This window comes from Meriones unguiculatus, chromosome 7, assembly GCF_030254825.1.
Source record: "Meriones unguiculatus strain TT.TT164.6M chromosome 7, Bangor_MerUng_6.1, whole genome shotgun sequence".
In the NCBI taxonomy this organism is placed as follows: domain Eukaryota; kingdom Metazoa; phylum Chordata; class Mammalia; order Rodentia; family Muridae; genus Meriones; species Meriones unguiculatus.
The window spans coordinates 11819950-11839554 of record NC_083355.1 but is presented as its reverse complement, the minus strand read 5'-3'; the positions used below and the strand labels follow the sequence as shown (position 1 = coordinate 11839554).

At 39.9% G+C, this 19605-nt stretch overlaps 1 protein-coding gene across 5 annotated transcripts in view; it reads right to left on the bottom strand.

The window, feature by feature from the left end:
* Positions 1–19605, bottom strand: part of Abca6 (ATP binding cassette subfamily A member 6) — a 67931-nt gene that overhangs the window by 737 nt on the left and 47589 nt on the right. For 4 of the 5 annotated variants that reach the window (XM_060386481.1, XM_060386478.1, XM_060386479.1 and 1 more), the window contains 14 exons: positions 19273–19446; positions 18530–18643; positions 13439–13558; positions 10789–10866; positions 9124–9215; positions 8366–8486; positions 7643–7760; positions 6219–6310; positions 5652–5827; positions 5125–5200; positions 4942–5036; positions 2550–2669; positions 2248–2388; positions 1267–1346 (listed from right to left, as the gene is read on the bottom strand). In XM_060386481.1, the coding sequence (XP_060242464.1) occupies positions 1267–1346; positions 2248–2388; positions 2550–2669; positions 4942–5036; positions 5125–5200; positions 5652–5827; positions 6219–6310; positions 7643–7760; positions 8366–8486; positions 9124–9215; positions 10789–10866; positions 13439–13558; positions 18530–18643; positions 19273–19446 (1597 nt within the window). The remainder of the gene's footprint in view (positions 1–1266; positions 1347–2247; positions 2389–2549; positions 2670–4941; positions 5037–5124; positions 5201–5651; positions 5828–6218; positions 6311–7642; positions 7761–8365; positions 8487–9123; positions 9216–10788; positions 10867–13438; positions 13559–18529; positions 18644–19272; positions 19447–19605) is intronic. The other variant, XM_060386480.1, reaches the window with a different exon arrangement.

Here is a 19605-nt window from a genome sequence, read left to right as displayed (position 1 = left end):
TTTAGTATTGTGTTTGGGAGACACATATGTTCCTTGAGGAACTACACCATTGATTAAAATAGTACTAATCCATCTTATCAGGTCTCCACTGGGTACCTTAGGAGACCTGACAATTGTCACTAGAATCAGGTACTCGCTTGTTCAAAGTTTACCACTTACACAGTAGGCATCTCCTGTGTGAGAGGCACAGGTAAGAGAAACCCTGGAGAAAAGTAAAGCCAATAAACACACACACACAGTAACCTTACTGTACTCTTTTGACATAGGACCATCGGGGAAGTTACAGTAATAATGTGATGATTGAGCAGAATCCTAAAAAATGTGAAGAAGCAAGCTAAATATTTAGGAAACAGAATCCCAGACAGAAGGATCAACAAGTGCAGAGTCCTAAGGCAGAAACTATGTGACTGGCAACAATTAGAAAGAACCAGAAGTCAGCTGCTTAGTGGGAACACTAGCAGAGATACGTATTATCTCAAGCACAGTGCTGCTGGCTAGGAAGAACCAGGAAGTCAGCTACTTAGTGTAGACACTAGCAGAGATACATATCATCCCAAGCACAATGCTGCTGGCACTGATCTGGGCACTGTCTCTCCCTGTAGAGATGAGCTATGGAAAGGGGCAGGAGTTGGGTAATTGTACCCAGTGTCTCCCAGCCAGTGAGCAGCAGCACTGAGATGGGAACCCAGAAAGACCAGCTTCAGGGGTAGAGCTCTTCAGCAAACTACACAATGATGATCTGCTGCTGGGACCAATGTAACTAGCTGAAAGTGAGACAGACAGACGGACAGACAGATGGTGGACAGACAGACTGGGTTGTTGGAATTTCAAGTAACAAGAGGACTTCTAAGCAATAGAAGGATAGTGTTAGCTATCATTCAGGAGGTCAACAGGAGGTCAAATCCATCAGCCACAGTCACGGTTTTTCCTGCACATACAGATGTGCAATGGGAACAGCTAAGCTCCACTGTGTGGCCTTTGCAGCTTCAGCTCCCATGGCAAACAAACCTCCTTCCAGAGAGCTGGATGTGTCACCATTAGAATTCTTAAAAACCAACACCCAGCAGGGCCTGTTTTTAAAATGTGCAGCATCCACCTTTCCTTAAAATATTCTCCAAGTCAAAATCACAGCAAAAATACAATAGCAGCATTTCTCTTCAGGTTGTAGAATTGGAGTCTTGCGCTCATGTGATATGCTTATGTTAATAAAGCTTTGAAACGAGCATAAAAAATGACTCTCCAAGTCCTTTAGAATTTCATTCTTACCTGCTTCTAATTTGTGGAAGGCCTGAGACAGAGGGTAAACATCTGTGGTGGGTAGCTTGTAGATCAGCAAGGAGAAATGCCTGGGAATCGAAGCACATTATAGTCAACCCTGAATTTCCAGGTCCCTGGAAATAAATCTTTACATTGTTAACTGTTCATTTTTAAAAATAAAATTGGTACAAGGTAATATTTAAGTAAAATATGAAGCCAAATTATTTACCAACAGAAGCTTTTGAAATAACTGAAGGGAACTAGCTGTTACAGATGTTTCTCGAAATAGCATAGTATTGCTGCTTATATTCTGACATACCCCAGTTAACTCAAACTGTTTACTTGTTAAAAACAGAAATTTAAGCTACATCCTTAGACTAGTCCAGTTAGAGCCGGAAAAGAACTCCTAACAAAAGTTCAGTATTGTCACCGTAAAGGTAACTCGTAAACAGAGATCCAAGACTGGGGAGAGGGCAGGACAGTTGTGGAGAGACTGAATGTCCAGGGGGCTCTCAGGAAGAGACTGGTTTAGGCATTTCTCTTTCTTGTGATGCCTCTGACTGAAAGCTCTCCTGTCTAGATTCACTCTAGATTAAGTGTGGTGTTCCTATGTGGCAATAAGACTGGCCAGACATCCAGGGCTGGCTGTCTCCAGACCAGACCACCCTTTTCCTTTCTTATCATTCATTCATCATAGCCCAGCATTTATCAAAGTCTATGTCATTAACTTAAGACTTAAGAGTAAGAGCAGGTTTTGGATTATACCTTAGATATTCTATTAAAGGAAGACACCTTATCTTTGTTGCTATTTCCTGGAGGAGGAGAAACAAGTTCCTGTGTAGCTTCCGAAGTTCTCATACTCTGGAAGACTCAGCATATTGCTTTTTGAGGCGCCTCACTATTCCTGTGATGGTCAACCGCCAGTGTTGGCACAAAGCTAACAGAAGCCACAGAGTGTGTGAAGCATCCATCATTAACCGCTCTCCTCACCTTTCCTGGCGTGCAGCCTGTGGGAACAGCTTCAGAATCTCCCTGTGAACTAACGGCTCTTGAGAAGATTCCTTCACTTTTACTTCTAGAATGTAGTCCTTGCCAAATTTTCTTTTCAGATGTTGGATTGAACCAATGCATCTATGAGCAGGGAGAACACAATGGGGGAAATTTTTTTTCATTAAATATTTTGTTGTTCTTAAGTTTCAGAGATAGTAGGAAGGATATCCGCGAGGGAGGCAGAGGAAGGAATGAGCAGCTCCTACGGGCAATCCCAAATCAAGGTCTGGAGAGAGACCCACCTCAGCCTTCCAGACACCATGATGGCCACACGGTCACACAGAGCCTCAGCTTCAGCCAGGTCGTGGGTAGTCAAGAGTACACCCTTCTTGTTGTCTTTAACAGCTGCCAGGATCTCCTGCCTGGGGTGAGCAAAATTAATAGACTTCAAAACAAAAAGTAAAGAGCAATAGGAAAGATAAAGAAATAGAGTGAAAATGTATAGATGAAATAGAGTTTACAAATATGTTCATATCTTCAAAAGCACCAGAGAAATGAATGATGACTAGTTTCTTTTTATTTTTTATTGTTTTTTTAATAATTTTTATTTTTTATATTAATCACAGGTTATTTACTTTGTATCCCAGCTGTAGCCCCCTCCCTCATTCCCTGCCAATCCTATCCTCCCTCCCTCATCTCCTCCCTGCCCCTTTCCAAGTCCACTGATAGGGGAGGTCCTCCTCCCCTTCCATCTGACCCTAGCTTATCAGGTCTCTTCAGGACTGGCTGCAATGTCTTCCTCTGTGGCCTAGCAAGGCTGCTCCTACTTTGGGGGTAGGGGTGGGTGTCAAAGAGCCAGCCATTGAGTTCATATCAAAAATAATCCTTTTTCCCCTTACTAGGGTACCCACTTGGATACTGAGCTATCATGGGCTATATCCGAGCAGGGGTTGTAGGTTATATCCATGCATGGTCCTTGGTTGGAGAAACAGTTTCATAAAAGACTCCTGTGCCCAGATATATTTGGTCCTTGTGGAGCTCCTGTCCTCTCCAGGTCATACTAACTCCCCCTTCTTTCATATGATTCCCTGCACTCTGCCCAAGTTTTGGTTATGAGTCTCAGCATCTGCTCTGATACACTGCTAGATGGAGTCTTTCAGAGGCCCTCTGTGGAACTAGTTTTTTTTTTTTTTTAAAAAAGAGAAAATTTTAATATATTAGCTGTGTTCATGCTGTTACAATTAAACTTTAAGAAAAAGTCTCCTTGTCTTTTGGAGATGCTAACTGAAATAATGATGAATGAAAGTACATGCTGCTTCATGATTTTTCTTTAAATCATAAAAGTTGCAAAAACAAAACAAGTTGGAAAGGAAATGGATTGAAAAATAGATGAAAAGAAGGTTGGCCTTCTAGTGACAATGATTAGAACTGAGTGATAGGTATAATGAGTTCACAGATAATTCTCTCTACACTTGCATTACAGAGTGATAACATAGGTTTATTTTAAATGGAAAATTTTTACTAGGTAACCACAAATGTGAAATTAAATTGAGGTTTTATTAGTCAAAATGGTAATTCACAGACAGGAAGGAAGGAAAAACTAAAATAATTGGATAAGTAAATTTGATAGATTAAGTGAAAGTGAAAAATAAAATTATGAGGAAATTATGTCAGTAAGCTGAGGGTCTTTAGGAGAACAATTTAAGCAGTAAAATAAATTGTTATAAAACTCTCAAGAATTAAAAAACAACATTAAGACAATTCCAAGGTAACTAAAACTTTGACAAGATGCCTAGCATTTTTATGAAGCCAAAAGCTGCAGGAATATGGAGCATTTTAGATTATCTATCTGTTAAACGTTTGTTTTCCTAATAAGCCAAACTATCTCTGTAGATAGAGTTTTGCCTTGCATGTCTCATGAAGGACCGTGTGCTAAAGGCTTGGTCCCTAGGCAGTGCTATCGGAGGTGACAGGATCTTTAAGAGGCAAGGACATCAAGGGCATCCCTTTCTAGAAGTCTACAGAACCTGGGGACCTTCCTCATTCTCCTTGATCTTTGATTGTGAAGTGACCAGAGCCATCCTGTATTCCTACCTTACTACAGCCCCAAAGCAATGAGTCTAACCCAATGTGGACAATAGCCCCCAAACCTTCAAGCCCAAACAGATCTTTTCTCTTTGTAAGTGATCGTCTGAAGTACTTGCTATAATGGCAGCCAAGTTTTATCACTAGGATAAGATGCCTGGGATAACTGACTCAAAAGAGGAAGTTTATTCTGCATTAATGTATCAGCGATTCCAAGCCACGGTGGATTAGACCCATTGCTTTGGGCCTGTGCCAAGGCATGGGGGAAACAGACACATCTGCCTTCTTCGGGTGCCAGGCAGTAAAGAAGACACTAGGAAGCAGAGTTCCGGTGTCTTCTGAGAGGTCAACGTAACTCCCTACAGCTAGGCTCTACCTCCTGAAGGCTCCAGCTAGCACCTCTCAACATCTCTACTGCCGGGAGATTTGGAGACCAGACCTCCAATACAAGGGCCTGCAAGAAACATTTACCACCCACAATACAGCAGCTGATACAATCTCCACCGGATCAGGAACCAGTGGGCTTGTGGATCTCTTTTCAAAGATGAGTTTACCGGTGCAATTTTACATGTTTATCACAGTGAGTCTGGGACCTATAAGAATTCTCACCACATTTGTTGCTTCCCTGAGGCATCTATGCCGGTAGACGGTTCATCCAGAATCAGGACAGATGGATTTCCCAGAATGCTCAGCACAAAGCACAGCTGTAATGCAGAGAAAAAAACAACCAATGTCCCCTGTTTGCTTCTGTGCCACATAAGTCCTCAGAAGGGCACTGGATATGGCACATACCTTCCTAGTGGCCCCTGCGGCTAGTTTCTGCACGAGGACATTCAGCTGGTCGTGCAGTTCAAAAGCATTCACTAACCTGATAGAAAATAAGATAAAAATATCATGCTAAGAAAGAACTTTTGGAAAATGAATTCACCCCTAGCTATAAGAACATTGGAGGGCAGCATATCGGTATTGTTCTCAAAATTCTAATCATGATAAAAGTTATTTCATTTTTTGTCTCATGAACTAGCTTTTTAATTACAATTCTGAATGAGAAACTAAGTTGATGGCTATTCCATTTCCATTTTTTTCCATTAGAAAACCCTAGACAGTGATTATTCATAAGTATAGACTCATGAATAGTCTTTCATTTAGTTCAGTGATTTTTAAGCCCTGTGGGGAGTCAGGGGTTGTCTCTCGTTTCTAGCACCAATGCTCTGAAAAGGTAGAAATGCCTTTCTGCTCCTGTTCCTCATTAGTGAATTCATGGTGAGTAGCCCTCCCCACCTCTTGACGAGAGCGGATTACAGGACCCTCTGCTATACCTTGCAATGGCAACAACAGCATCCTCCTGCCTTAGCCCCTTCACAGCAGCATACATCTCCAGGTGTTCCTTCACCGTCAGGATGGGCCACAGCACGTTCTCCTGAGGACAGTATCCAAACTTGACTGTGCCATCATCGTGGTGATCCACAGCTGAACTGAATCCTTTCAGCTCCACCTACAACAGTAAGCAGCTTTACTGACATATGTGTAGCCTTTTCTTCATACAGTCTAGAAACTGTAAAATAGCTGGTAAATACCTAACCTATTAGGACAACAAAAACATATCCCATATATCACAGAAACAAATGAAGTCTGCTAATTCCATAGGAGAGCGGGGTGGGAAAGACTACAAATTCAGGTAGTATCTAAGAAGTTGTGTATAAACATATGACTGGTTCTATTCCAGTTCCTATTATAAACTTTTAGTTACCATCAAAAACAGTAAGAGGAAAAAAAACAAAATATATATCCAAAGCACCAATCAAAGTACAGTCCTACAAATATATAATCTATATCTGTTATAATATTTTTGAGGAAATGGAGACAATTTCTTCATTTTTTACTACCTTCCCAGATGTTGGATTTGTGATCCCAGCTACCATCCTGATAGAGGAACTTTTACCAGCACCATTGGGTCCTAACAATCCCAAAATTTCACCTGAAAGAGAGGAGAAGATTTTCAATTTTGGAAATAAAATGCAAATTTATATTTTTCAGTGAAAGCTTGAGAAGTCTGTACATCCCTCAAATAATGTAACTCAAATTTAAAATATACACAATATATGTCACGGAAACATAGTCTTTAATTCTCATCATTAAAATGTTATCAAAAGCTCAATCATTTCATGTTGATCCATCAGCCTTTTTGCCCCCAAATTTTCTGTCCCAGTTCTTTTCCGTAACAGATCATCAGTGCACAATATGGGAGAGTATGTGTACCTGTGTGTCATGCAAATGCTCTCTAAGCCTGAGACGGCTGGAGCACCACAAATAAACCATGGGCACTCAAACCACAATTATCGTTCATGTGATCTGGTGTAAATCACCCCGTCACAAATTCGTAAACGGGTTTCCGTATGCAATCTCTTCACAACACAAACCATCTGCAATAACCCCTCCAACGGCAGTCTCCTGCCATGGTGTAGCATGTACTGTTCTTGCTGCTGTAAAGGAATGTACCCTGTTCTAACCCTGCTTGACTTCATCTCTCCCACACCCAGAAACATCGGCTGGAGCCTTTGCTGTAGAATCAACCAATCCAAATATGCCACTGTGTCTGAATCCTTGCTATTGCTGTCCTTATCTTCTTGTCACATAGATTTTGATTTAAATGTTACTGTTCAATTAAAGCCTTCCCTTGTAGTCAAACATAACTCCATGTCTCTCGCATCATTTCACAAGTTTCAATGCTCCACATAGGACTTATGTAATAATTGATATTTTATCAATAAGATATTTTATGAACTCCTTAGAATCTAAATCCATAAGGACAGGAAATTTCTTTATTTTTCCTAGGACAGTCTCTTACACTAATATATACATACATGTTGTACATATACATTGTACAATATATATAACATATTGTATATATACAATGTATGTATAAATATGTATATATATATATTGAATAAATGATTGACAGTTGCAGCAAGTGAAATTATGCTTTAGTATAGATGTTTATTCTTAAAAATAATGGCGGATGGCTTGCTGTGTGCAGACCTATAATACCATCTACTCAAAAGGCTGAGGCAGGAGGACCACAAGTTCAAGACCTGCCTGAAGTTCAGAGAGGGTTCAAAGGGCCACCCTTGGCAACTTAGTGTGACTGTCTAAAAACAAGAGGAAGAGAGAGAGAGAGCAAAGAATACTGCACAGTGGTAGAGTACTTGACTGGCATGCATGAGGCTCTAGATTCTAATCTCCAATACCACAAAAAATTAATTAGTTAAAGATTTTTAAACAGTAAATTCAAAAAGTGATTGCTCCAAACCTTTATTAACACAAAAAGAGATGTTTTTTGCTGCTACTTTCTTCATCCTCTTTGAAAAGCAACTTTTCTTCTGACCTGTGTACTCTTTGTGCAGACAGCTGGCGATTATGACTGGCTTCTAGAAGAGATAGAAACATGATTTACCTCTAAATTCCAGAGGTGTTATCTTCTTTCATTCTCATGATGTTTACCATAAGCCAAACCGTGTTCTGAGCTGAGAGCGATCATTACCATTGTTACCAATATTACACATTCATTAACACATTGAGTGTCTCTAACACAGAGAAAATACCAAAGTGCCGTGGAAGCCAACTCACTGTCTCGGTGGAAGGTAGTTGGCCACACTGGAAAGAATACAGCATCTAAGTCAGATAAAAGAAAACCCCGTGCCTGGAAATACAGCTCAGTGGGATGGCATCCACCTACCAAGCATGGTGTGGCTGAATCTCCTAATCTCTACTAAGCATTTTACAGCAAATATCACATTCTTCAACTCATAAGTCTCATTTTTTTCTAAAAGTATAATCCTAGTTGTTAAAACTCGTTTTTCTCAAAAGAAGAATAAAATCATTATGTTTTATGCCCTTTTAGTTTCCAGAACCTTCTAGGAATTCTACATATTTGGGTATCTGCAATCTTCAAATTGTAAAGGTTAAAATTGACACGTCAAGCTCTTTTCTGAGCAATTCTTGCAGACTTTCAGAGATATCTATGCTTCTTGACCTCATCCGAATTTGAAGTGCTCAGGGCATCCGATGTCCTTATTCTTTCTGCTTGAACATCTTCATCTTCGTCTATAGGTTCTTCTGGATTTGGTCGAACATTGAGATTTTGTGGCGATATCCTGTAGAAAATCATTGAGTTACACATGGTTTTTCTTGTTTTTTTGAAGCCCTGTGATTTTACCAGCTGCCTTTTTCCAGTAGAGTGGTGATGACTGTCACTATTGCTGTTGCCTTGTACAGAACTCTCATCCTACTGACCAGAATCTCGTGAGAGATTCTTCCAGCACCTTTGACCTTTAAAGCCAGTATTCATCAGCATATCATCAAGTACTGTCCCTCCCCTCCTAAAATTCAGCTCACCTTTACTGCCACTGGTCACTGCAGCCCTATCTTAGTCACATCAGAGTTTGTTTCAGCATCTTTTACTGGTCATACTTTCTATGTGCAATACTCCCTCCCTCGACTCAATTGTTGTTAAATCTCTTATTCCCATCTCTTTTCTTCAAGAATGTATAACACCTTTGATGGGAGAGTGGAATACTTGGATAATTTTCACATTTTTGAAAAATATAAATATCTTTCTGGTGGTTAGTAGCAGGTCTTATTTCTTGACAGTAAGTTAGAAATTCACGGCTATAACGCCAATCATATTGCTTGCATTGCAAATGGAAATTCCTATCAGCGAATTGAAAGTGCAAAGCCACAATAGAAATACTAAACTATGATCTCATATATGAAATTAAAGGTAATTCTAACCTGAAAATGGGATCCTTCCTTATTACATTTTTTCCATATTTAATTTCCAGGCATCTCAGGACAAAAATAAATAGCAAAGTATGAAAGTAAGGCTAGGAGAAAAGAAAAAAGTTTTATTTAGACATAAGTTAACAAAGTTGAGCTTTTTAAGTTAAAATTGTTGTTTCTGTGTTTACAGGTAATTGGTAGCAAATTCTTATGTTAGGAAATAAAATACAACATCTTAACCTTTCTTTTCTATGGTACATAACTCATATTTTAAAGGTAAGTAAATTCTGTTTTGTCTTTAAAATGACTCATAATACAACTAGATCTTTCTGCTGTGGTATGCCCATCCAGATGTAGGTCATTGTTCTTTCTCAACTTGCAATGCATTCCCACATGGTTTCTCTCTTCTCCTCCTGTCCTACACATGCATTTTTATCACAAAAACTACAGTTATAGCTGGGCACAGTGGTGCATGCCTGTAATCCCAAAACACAGTGAGTTTGAGGCCAGCCTGGTCTACAAAGTGAGTCTAGGGACAGCCAAGGCTACACAGAGAAACCCTGTCTTGAAAAACCAAAAAAGAAAGAAAAGAAACTGCTTTCTATAGCTTTGTGTGATCATTGCACTTTGATTAAAACTACCCAGTGGTTCCTCAGTCACTCAAAGTTGCTTCAAAATCCTTGGAGTCACATAGAGCAACATGTGGACACCATTCTGCTTATCTCCTACTTTACCACATTACTTGTATGATCTTCTAACTGATTAAATTTCCTCTTTCTCATAGATGACACTGAAGCAAAATAGGGTCCCTCTTGCTACTATCTACTACAATGTCATTCAAGTCTTTCCTGACTGAGTTGTGTAGAATGAGAATGGCTGCCTAGGCTCATAGTTTTTTAATGTTTTGTCACCAGATAGTGAAACTGTTTGGGAAGGATTTGAGGTGTGGCCTTGTTAGAGAAGGTGTGTCACTGAGGGTGAGCTTTGAGGTTTCAAAAGCCCACATCACTCCCAGTTAGCTCTTCTTTCTCTTTCTTGTGCTTATGGATCTGATTGTTATGCTCTCTATCATAATGGTCATAGATTCACCCTCTGAAACTTTAAGCCCACATCAAATGTCTTCTTCTACAGTTTGTTTTGTTTGTGGTGTCTCTTCACAGCAATAGAAAGTAACTAAGACGCTTTTCCAATGTCACAGTATTTACCTTTTGTTTAGTTTATCTATATATTTATTCTAAAATATAAACCCCATGAGGGCATGGACTTCATACTTACTGTTTTGCCTAGAATATCATGGACAGGTAGTATAAAAGACAATAGCTTTCATCATCCTCAAATCTAAAATAATCATTCTTCCATTCACTCCTATTCAGTTTTGCCTTTTATTCATAATTCAGAAAATTCACATTGTATCTGAATTTTTTAACACTTTCATATTTAGAGGTAGGATGGTGAAAAGAATAAACAAACCAAAATTGACATTATACTGAATTCTTAACTTATCACATATATGCACACAAAAATTTATACTAAGATTAAGATTCATGTCTGAAAGTCATTACTTTATCTAAAACTATGTTTAAAATGCTTTCATAGATGCCAAGCTTCAGACAAGATCATACAGTTACAGTAAAGAGTATCCATCCTAAGGGTATGTAGTGAGGTAAAAAGTCTTACTATTAGACAAAACAGAAGATCAACCGTAGATAAAGCATATTTGAGTTCTCCAAGTCCCTCATAGTTCTTGTAGGCTCTCTGAAAAGAAAAAAATAGCTAAATATATTTTCTTCACAATTTCCATTTAAACAGCATGTACGTTTTGAATTGAGTAAATTCAATTACGTGTGCACTGGTGACACATTCCCTACAGAAGAGAGAAGCCCCTGCTAAATATCCTTTCTCAATAAGCAGCTAACCAATATCTATTTTCATTCTTTAAATGTTTTGACTTAAAATTAAAAAAAAAACAGTTACTAAAAGCAAAGCAGGGAGAGATGCTTACATTGTGGAAATTTGGTGATTTAAGATATTTGTCTGACAGCCAAGTTGAGCGATTTGCCATAGGGTATCAATTTGCTCCTGCACGAGGTCAATCCTCTGATTGAACACCATCAAGCTTCCTTTTAGTTGAGCATTAATTCCTTTTTGTTACAACTAAAGCATGAGCTACATTGGCTAAATGATTATTCAGGGTCTGAGCAGCTGTCAATGAAAATATGCTGGACTTTGAGTCACTAGCATATAACATGAGAATTTTTCCTGTGCTGCAAATCTGTCTAAACAATTGTCAAGCTATATTTTAGGTAATTGGACTGGAGAATTCGATACTACGATGGAGCAGCTGAGAGTGGCCATTGTCACAGTAAATTCTACCAGAGTGGACGCAGGACTAGCCACAGGATTATCATCATGGATTGCTGCAGCCATGAATCATTTGAAGGAATGGGCAGGCATGGGAGCGTTAGCAGGCCTTCTGGTGTTGGTCTCCTTGGTTTGCCTGTGGTGTATATGCAAGATTAGAGTCTCACAACAGCGTAATGCAGCCATGATCATTCAGGCCTTTACAGCCATTGAAGCAGGACAGTCTCCCCAAGCATGGTTGGCTACCATAAAAAGCTAAAATGTTATGCTCAGGATGCGAGGCTAAGCACTGCACTCAGGGTCAGCCGCTTTCGACCCAGAGAAGAGCATGTCTGATTGCATGCAGGTTGATGCCCCAGGTCCCGCCTCTGAGAAAAAGGTATCGGACGGGTCTGATGCTCTTTGGGTGGATGACACCTAAATGAACATCGGTACAAAGTCCCAATTTATTTCTAATATCAGAGATCAGACCTCTACTCTTGCCTGATGCATCTAAACAAAAAGGGGGAACTGTAGAGAGCTGCGGAATGCTATGCCTTAAAGATGGAGCTGGTTTCCGCCTTCCACCTTCCCGATGGTGAGTGCTCTCTGTCACGAACAATTCCACATTTGGCTAAGGCTGAGGATCTGGCTTGCTTCCATGTATGTGGACCTATCTGCATTGCCCACGTGGCATGCTGGGGTTGGCTACCCAGAGGCTATTTAAGCTGTGGGCTGGCTTTCCCCAGGGTCAGATGATTGTTCAAGGTTCCTGAATAAACTGCATTGAAAAAAAAAAAAAAGATATTTGTCTGAAGTTCCAACATAAGCCTACTCACAGATCCCTTTGTATCTCAATGATAGCTGTTTTCTCAATTGTATCATGTATCTCTTTTATGACATTATTCTTTTATCATCAGTCAATTACAGAGAAAGCAAGCTATTACTCCTGAATCCCCTGTCACACATCTAGATTTGTGTATGTCACCTGATTAACTCTTAGAAGGAAAAATACTAAGCAAAAGGACATTATGATCATAGCTTTCAGTCCTTGCTTTGTCAACAACAACAAAAAGTATTTTTGTAGACAAGTCTCCCCCGCCTCTGCCTGGAACACAATTAATGACGTTTGCTATGTTCTGCTTAAGGTCATCTAGAGTGGTGAAGATTCCCCATAAGTGTGCTCTCAACTGAGCTCCTGTTCATTTGCCTGATACTCAGCTTCTCCGAGGCTGCATGGTTCTTCCTCTCCCAAAGCAAGACATGCTTTGCTTTTCTCTGCAAGACATGCTTCTCTCTTGTCTTACTCTCTCACTAAATCTTATTCATCCTTTAGGAACATTATTTCCCCAGAATTCTCTGACTCCTAAGTGCTCCAGCTTTGCTTTGCATGTTCTTCCTCAGCGTGTTGCCGATTGCCACTGTAACCTTTCAGCTCACTTCAAGCCACTATGACTTGCTTGAGGTTGAGCCATCCTTGTTTCTGCTCAGCTCTATGAAGAGAGAACTGTGCTATTTTGCCCATCAGGTGTCCCTAATTACTAGCCCAGTGACTAGCGCAGAATGGTGTTTGACATATGCTTTTGAGTAATTGCACAGTATTGTGTTTGAACTCATCCTCATTCATTAACAAGCAGCCATTGCAGTAGGACATTCTTTTGAAACCTGGCTTTAGCTTCTAATAGCATTCACTCATGCCTGCATTTTGCAAAGTGCCTAAGGCACAGCTTTTTAACAGCTTTATTGAGGCTTATTTTCATGCCATACCATTTACCCACTCTAAGTCTGCCGACTTGGGACTTTTTAAATATTTTTTTAAGCATCACCACAGTTCAACTTCAGAGTACTCTAATTCTCACAAAGAACTCATTCATGTCCATTTGCTTTCACTCTCCAAGCCCACAAACACACCTTCTATTTCTGTAGATCTAGGCATAGCAAATAGCTTATATAGTCATTTTTTTAAACAGTTGATAACATTTCTTACCATTTCTATAATGATCATGATTGCATTCAACGAAAATGAAGGAAATAACACCATGATGATAATTAGAAATGTTTCACTGAAGAAATACTTAAAAATGATGTCCAACATAATGGCAAAGACCTACAGGGCAAGTCCAAGAATACTACATCAAATGACAAATGTCACAAATCCCCATATAAAGACATAAATACATGGCCATAACAATTTTCCATTTCTAAGACCAAAAGGGAAATGGTTTTGTTACTAAAAACACACAGAAATGTTATCTTCCCAATAGAAAATTAATTTTATCAATACATGTTAATTATACCTATTGCATGTTCAGTATGACTTTTCTTTCTTTTAATAAGGAATGCTGAGCACTGAACCCATAGCCTCACAATGCTAAACATGTTTGATACCACTGAGCCAGACCTCTGGCCTGGATGATGTTTGAATACACACACACAGCATGTACCAATCAAGCCAGGGAAATTAGCATTTCTCTCACCTTATCATTTTTGTTTGCCACCTCTGAGTTATTCTTTCTAGATACCGTGTGTGTGTGTGTTTGTGTGTGTGTGTGTGTGTGTGTGTGTGTGATGTGCACATACTCATGTTGATTCCGTTGTGCTGTAGACAATTACAAATAAGTCGTTGTATCTGTGGTTTAGAACTCAGCACCCAGTCTTGGTTTATCAGCTCTCCATCTCCATCCTTTCCTAGCTTTTAATAATCACTCTTCTACAATTGTCCTCACTTTTCTTGGCTTCCGTATTGGAGGAAGAACATGTGCTGTTCGTGGTTTTTGTATCTGGTTTCACTGAATATAATGCCTTCAAGTTCCACCCATTTTTCTGAAAAAGACAGGACTGCAATCTATGGCTACAAAATATTTTCTTACGTTTTATGTGACATTTTTCTCTACACAGTCATTGCCAGATGTCACTTAAAAGCAAGGCCATTTTTGTCTGCTATTGTGAATAGTGACACAGTAATCACAGAATGCAGCTATCTCTTCGGTATACTGATTTAAATTCCTTAATATTCACACACAGAAGTGAGGAATACTCTGTTCTGAATGTATTGATTTTCATCCCTTCAACAGGACATGAATGAGCTTTCTTTTTATTCGGCATGCTGTTTGAGGCTGCAGTCCTCCCACTCTGAACAGCCTTTCTGAGCTCTGAGCTCGGCACTAGATGGAGAACTCCCTCTCCCATTGGTACCTCCTACTCTCTGCCTGACCTCATCTGGAGAGTGTCTTTAGGCACAGATGCCTCTAACCATATCTGATATATAGCCTTTGGCAACGTTCCCTGCTAGCTCTCCCCTTCCTTCACCTATAGGATAATTAGGTACTGTGCCTCTGCACAGGCAATAGGACTGTGCTGTTTGATGCAAATGAAGTATGCCATGAACATCTATCAGAGTAACTGTTTGCTTCCCTTTGCCTATATTCTCCCCTCTCCCCTGGAGTCAGTTTGATCTGCCTCCCTGCAGCTGGATGCTATTCTTTCCTCTTTCCTCGTGCTCACAGCCTTCAGAACCCTGCATGCCACCTCTGCTCCTCCTGCCCTCATGGACTGGTGGCCAACAGCTCCCCAGGGAAGGGGAGACCCACACTTTATGTCTTCCCAAGATGATTGACTGCTCCCTAAAAACAATTTAGAATAGAACCAAATACTTTATAACTAAATGTTAACTTTACAGCACAGTAATTATTTTAGATTGCAGTTATGTAGGTCTTCTCTCATTTTGCAACAACCTCTACAATCTTTCTGCCAAGGCCTTGCACCCTTGTCCATGTCTATTTTCTCTTCTCTCAACTTCCAGGGCACCTTTGTTTCCTTGAAAATGTGTATTTCCTAGTTCTGTTCATCTGAACAGCCGCACCTTCATCTGACAATTTGTTCTCTGCAAACTGAAATAAGTTGTGTACATTAAGACCACAGGTTGCTTTTTTTTCCACTTGAAGTACAGCAAAAGTGCTGAGCCAGATGAGCACATAACCCTGCTGTTACATGATTCCTTTATAAATAGAGACAACACAAAGAAAGGAAAAAGCTGCAGAAGAAGTGATTATTGCAGGATGTCCATTACTTGGAACTGAAGATAAAATAGCTGAAAGAGTAACTTTGAGGGCCTTTACTGCAGCATCTCTCCCATTTTCTAGGCTGATAGCAAGACACTTGTCAACAGCCATATTGACCTTAACTCTGAAGTACTTAACCATCAGTTCCAAGAAATAATTCATTGAATGTTGAAACTACTGCAAAACCTAAGGAATCGGAGTGATAGCTTTCATCACCCTTACTAAACATATGAGAGTCTTAGTTGAAATAAAAAACAGGTGAGTTACAGTAAGATTATCTTCTAAGGCAGGACAGCCGTACTAGGCTTCCTTCTGCAAACACAGTAGCGTATCTTCAATGGTGTCAGGGGTTGGCTTTCTCCAATGAGTGGGTCTCGGGTTTGGCCAGGTATCAGTTTTACTTTTCCTGACTCCTCTGCTCTATCTTAATCCCTTCATATCCTATAGATAGGGTCAATTCTGGGTGGAAGTTTTGTAGGTGAGTTGGTGTTCACCTCGTTCCACCAGGAGATTTTTAGAAGGTACCCTATTCATGACCAGGGGGTTCAGCTAGAGTCACCCCTATATCCTCCAAGGAGCTCGTGCTGTTGTAGGTCTCTAGCATGTCTAAGAGATGCTCCCACCTATAGATACACCCCTCTGTGCAAGCCCTCGGTCCTCAAGCCCCCACTCACCCTACATCTGATCCATGCCATCATTTCCTCCAGTGTTCCCTCTCCTATTAAAAAAATGGGGTACAGAGCTAAACAGAGAATTCTCAACGGAGGAATCTCGAATGGCCGAGTAATACTTAAAGAAACGCTTACTATGGGAAACCAATTGGTAACTGGGCTACCACGGGCTACATTCTAGCAGAAGTTCTAAGTTATATCCATACCTAGTCCTTGGTGGTGTATCAGTCTCAAAAAAGACCCCTGTGCCCAGATATATTTGGTCCTTGTGGAGCTCTTATCCTTTCCACGTCATACTAACTCTCCCTTCTTTCATATGATTCCCTGTACTCTGCTGAAGGTTTGGTTATGAGTCTTAGTATCTGCTTTGATACACTGCTAGGTAAAGTCTTTAAGAGTCTCTCTGCGGTAGGCTCCTGTCCTGTTACTTGTTTTCTCCTATGTCCAATGCACATCCCATTTGTCTTTCTAAGTGAGGGTTGATCATCTTACTCCATGTCCTCTTTCTTATTTATCTTCTTTAGGTGTATAGATTTCATTATGTTTATCACATCTTATTTCTGACAGGAACTCAATGGTAGGCTCTTTGACCTCTCCACCACCCAAGGGAGGAGCAGTCCTGCTAGGCCAAAGAGGAGGACTTTGCAGCCAGTCCCGAAGATACCTGATAAAACAGGGTCAGATGAAAGGGGAGGAGGTCCTCCGCAAACAGTGGACTTGGAAAGGTGCAGGGAGGAGATGAGGGAGGGAGAGAGGGAGAGTTGGATTGGGAGGGAATGAGGGAGCTTGATATAGCTGGGATAGAGAGTTAATAAAATGTAACTAACAATAAAAATAAAAAAGTAAAAAAAAAAAAAAAAAAGATTATCCTCTAAAGCTATCTATTCAGCATAGTCAGTATGGAGAATAACATTGGATAATTATGTTTTATATATATATATATATATATATATATATATAGTTATATAGTTATATAGTTATATATATTATGTTATAGATAGACAGATAGATAGATATCTAACATACAAGCTAACATAATTGCTATATATATAATAATTGCTTGTCAAAAAGGTTCTCTAGTGACTGATTCGCAGATTCTCGTGGCTGGCCTCAAAGGTAGTCTTTCAATTGAGGCACTCTGTAGTACTTTATATAGCTTCTCTACCTTCTCTACTTAGGGTGGATTGTGAAGATGAAGGTAAGAGTATTAAATGCCACTGTTAAATACAACTCAACTCAATCTAAAGACATAAAACATGAGTGTTGCATATAAAAGTGAACAGCAGCCAGTTGTGCCCACTTATTTCCTTTAGAGGCCAGTCAGTGGTATCAGACAAGTCTATTTTTTCATGGCTGGTCTTGGGTTGGGGTCTCTCATAGTTCCAGGCCACCCATACCAACAATTTAGAGCTATGGTATTGACAGACATTCAATCATGTCTTAGAAATAGCAGCTTAAAGGAAGCCTGGAGAGCAGTCTAGGTCTCCATTGCTTGGGTAAATAATAGAACAGTTTCCCATAATCTCAGACAAGCTCTCCATTTTCACATCTATAGATACAAAGTACATGTGGATATTAATAATTTGACACAGAAATTAAAATATGGTATCTGAAACTCTCACCGCTGAGGATAAGACAGACTTTCTAGATCAGGCATGCCCAAAGTGTGACGTGCAAGCCACAAGCATCCTAGGATAGCTACAGGTGCAGCCGAGCACATTGGCAGATGACAAGAGCCTATTGCGATGCCAAAAGTTGGGCACCCGTGCTCTTCAGAACTGCTTAGGAAGCCAGTTCTAATTCTATAGTACCAGGAAGCCCTTTATTCTGAAGGCTCTGAAGACTCAACAGTACATTTTAAAGTTTGGTCTTTTTTGGTGTTCTTATTGAATTCTATTCAAAGAGCTTACAGGAATTCTTCAGAAACATAACCAACTTGAAAACATAGGTAACACTTCCAGGTCCCTGCTACAGGGTAATTTTAATCTGAAATCTTTGAGAACGATAATCATTTGAAGTTCAGACTGTACTGGACTGTACTCATATAACTGCATATATATATGAGATGCTGTTAGGATAGGATTCAGATCTTCAGACAGAATTAAATGATGGTTCATGTGTAATTTAGATACATAACTTTAAATGGTCCATAGGAAATGTTGAGTAAATTTGGTTGTTCACTTGTATTTTGTCAGGAAACCAACACATGAGGTCAGGTACTGTGGAATTATGTCAGCTTCCAAAAATTTGGGGCACTGGATTTGGATATCTAATTTTAATGTGCATTTTTAATTTTCCCACTGCTGGAGACGAAAAGTGACTGTGTTTGACAGGGTCCATACTTACAATAAAGAAGCAAACTGACCAGAAGCCACTGTTTTTTTTCCTTTTGCCAAAAACAAATGATATCACATATGTCAAGAAGACAAGAGAAGCTGCACAACCAAATGAAAGAAAAATCTGAAAGTGATATAGAGAACATCAGTCAAAAATGAAACGTCTGAAGGAAATTTTAAATTATACATATTTAAAAAAATTTTTTTAATTGCACAAGAAGACCAACAGAGACAACTAACCCAGACCCAAGGAGCCTTACAGAGACTGAGACATCAACTAAGGAGCAGGCATGGTCTGGACCTAGGCCCCTGCATTTATGTGGCCCATGGGCGGCTGGGTCTTCATATGGGTCACCTGGCAAGTGGAGGCAGGGGCGGGGATGTGATCACTGTTTCTAACATGGTCTCTATTTTCTGCATTTGGATCACTTCTCCCTGGCCTCTGTGGATGAGGACATGCTCAGTCCAAATGTGACTTGATGTGCTGGGGTGGGTTAATATGGAGGAGGGGACACCTCTTTTCTTAGGGGAAAGGAGAAAGGAGGGGGGAGGGGAACAGGAAAGAGAAGAGGGAGGGGGCACCGTTGAGATGTAAAGTAAATGAACTTAAATAAAGTAAATTTTTTAATATTTAATTGTGCTTGTAATCTGCATTTTGTTAGTTTTATAGAATATTCTCAAATATATAAACAACTAACGCTGTGTTTTATTTTTAATTACTGTTCAGAATTTGGTCGAAGCCGTACTACTTACTATAGACAGCACAATTTCACTTGTCAAAGGAATGTGCGCCGCTGTTGTCAGGTATAACGTCAAGTTGCTTAAAAGAAGAATCACACTGAAGAGGCTAACGTCCACGACCGCCTGCCCACCCCAGTAGGCAGAAGGGTAGAGGCCAGAAATCCACAGCTGAGAATCCGCTTTATTCTAGTAAGAAAACACAGAACGTACACCAGTTCGGTTAAAATGCAAGAATTTCTTTTAGGCTCTAATTAGTCGAAGCTAGCCCGGCACTATGCATTCATGATGACCGTGAACTTCTGATCTTCTTGTTTCCAACTCCCAAGTGCTAGGATTATAGGCATG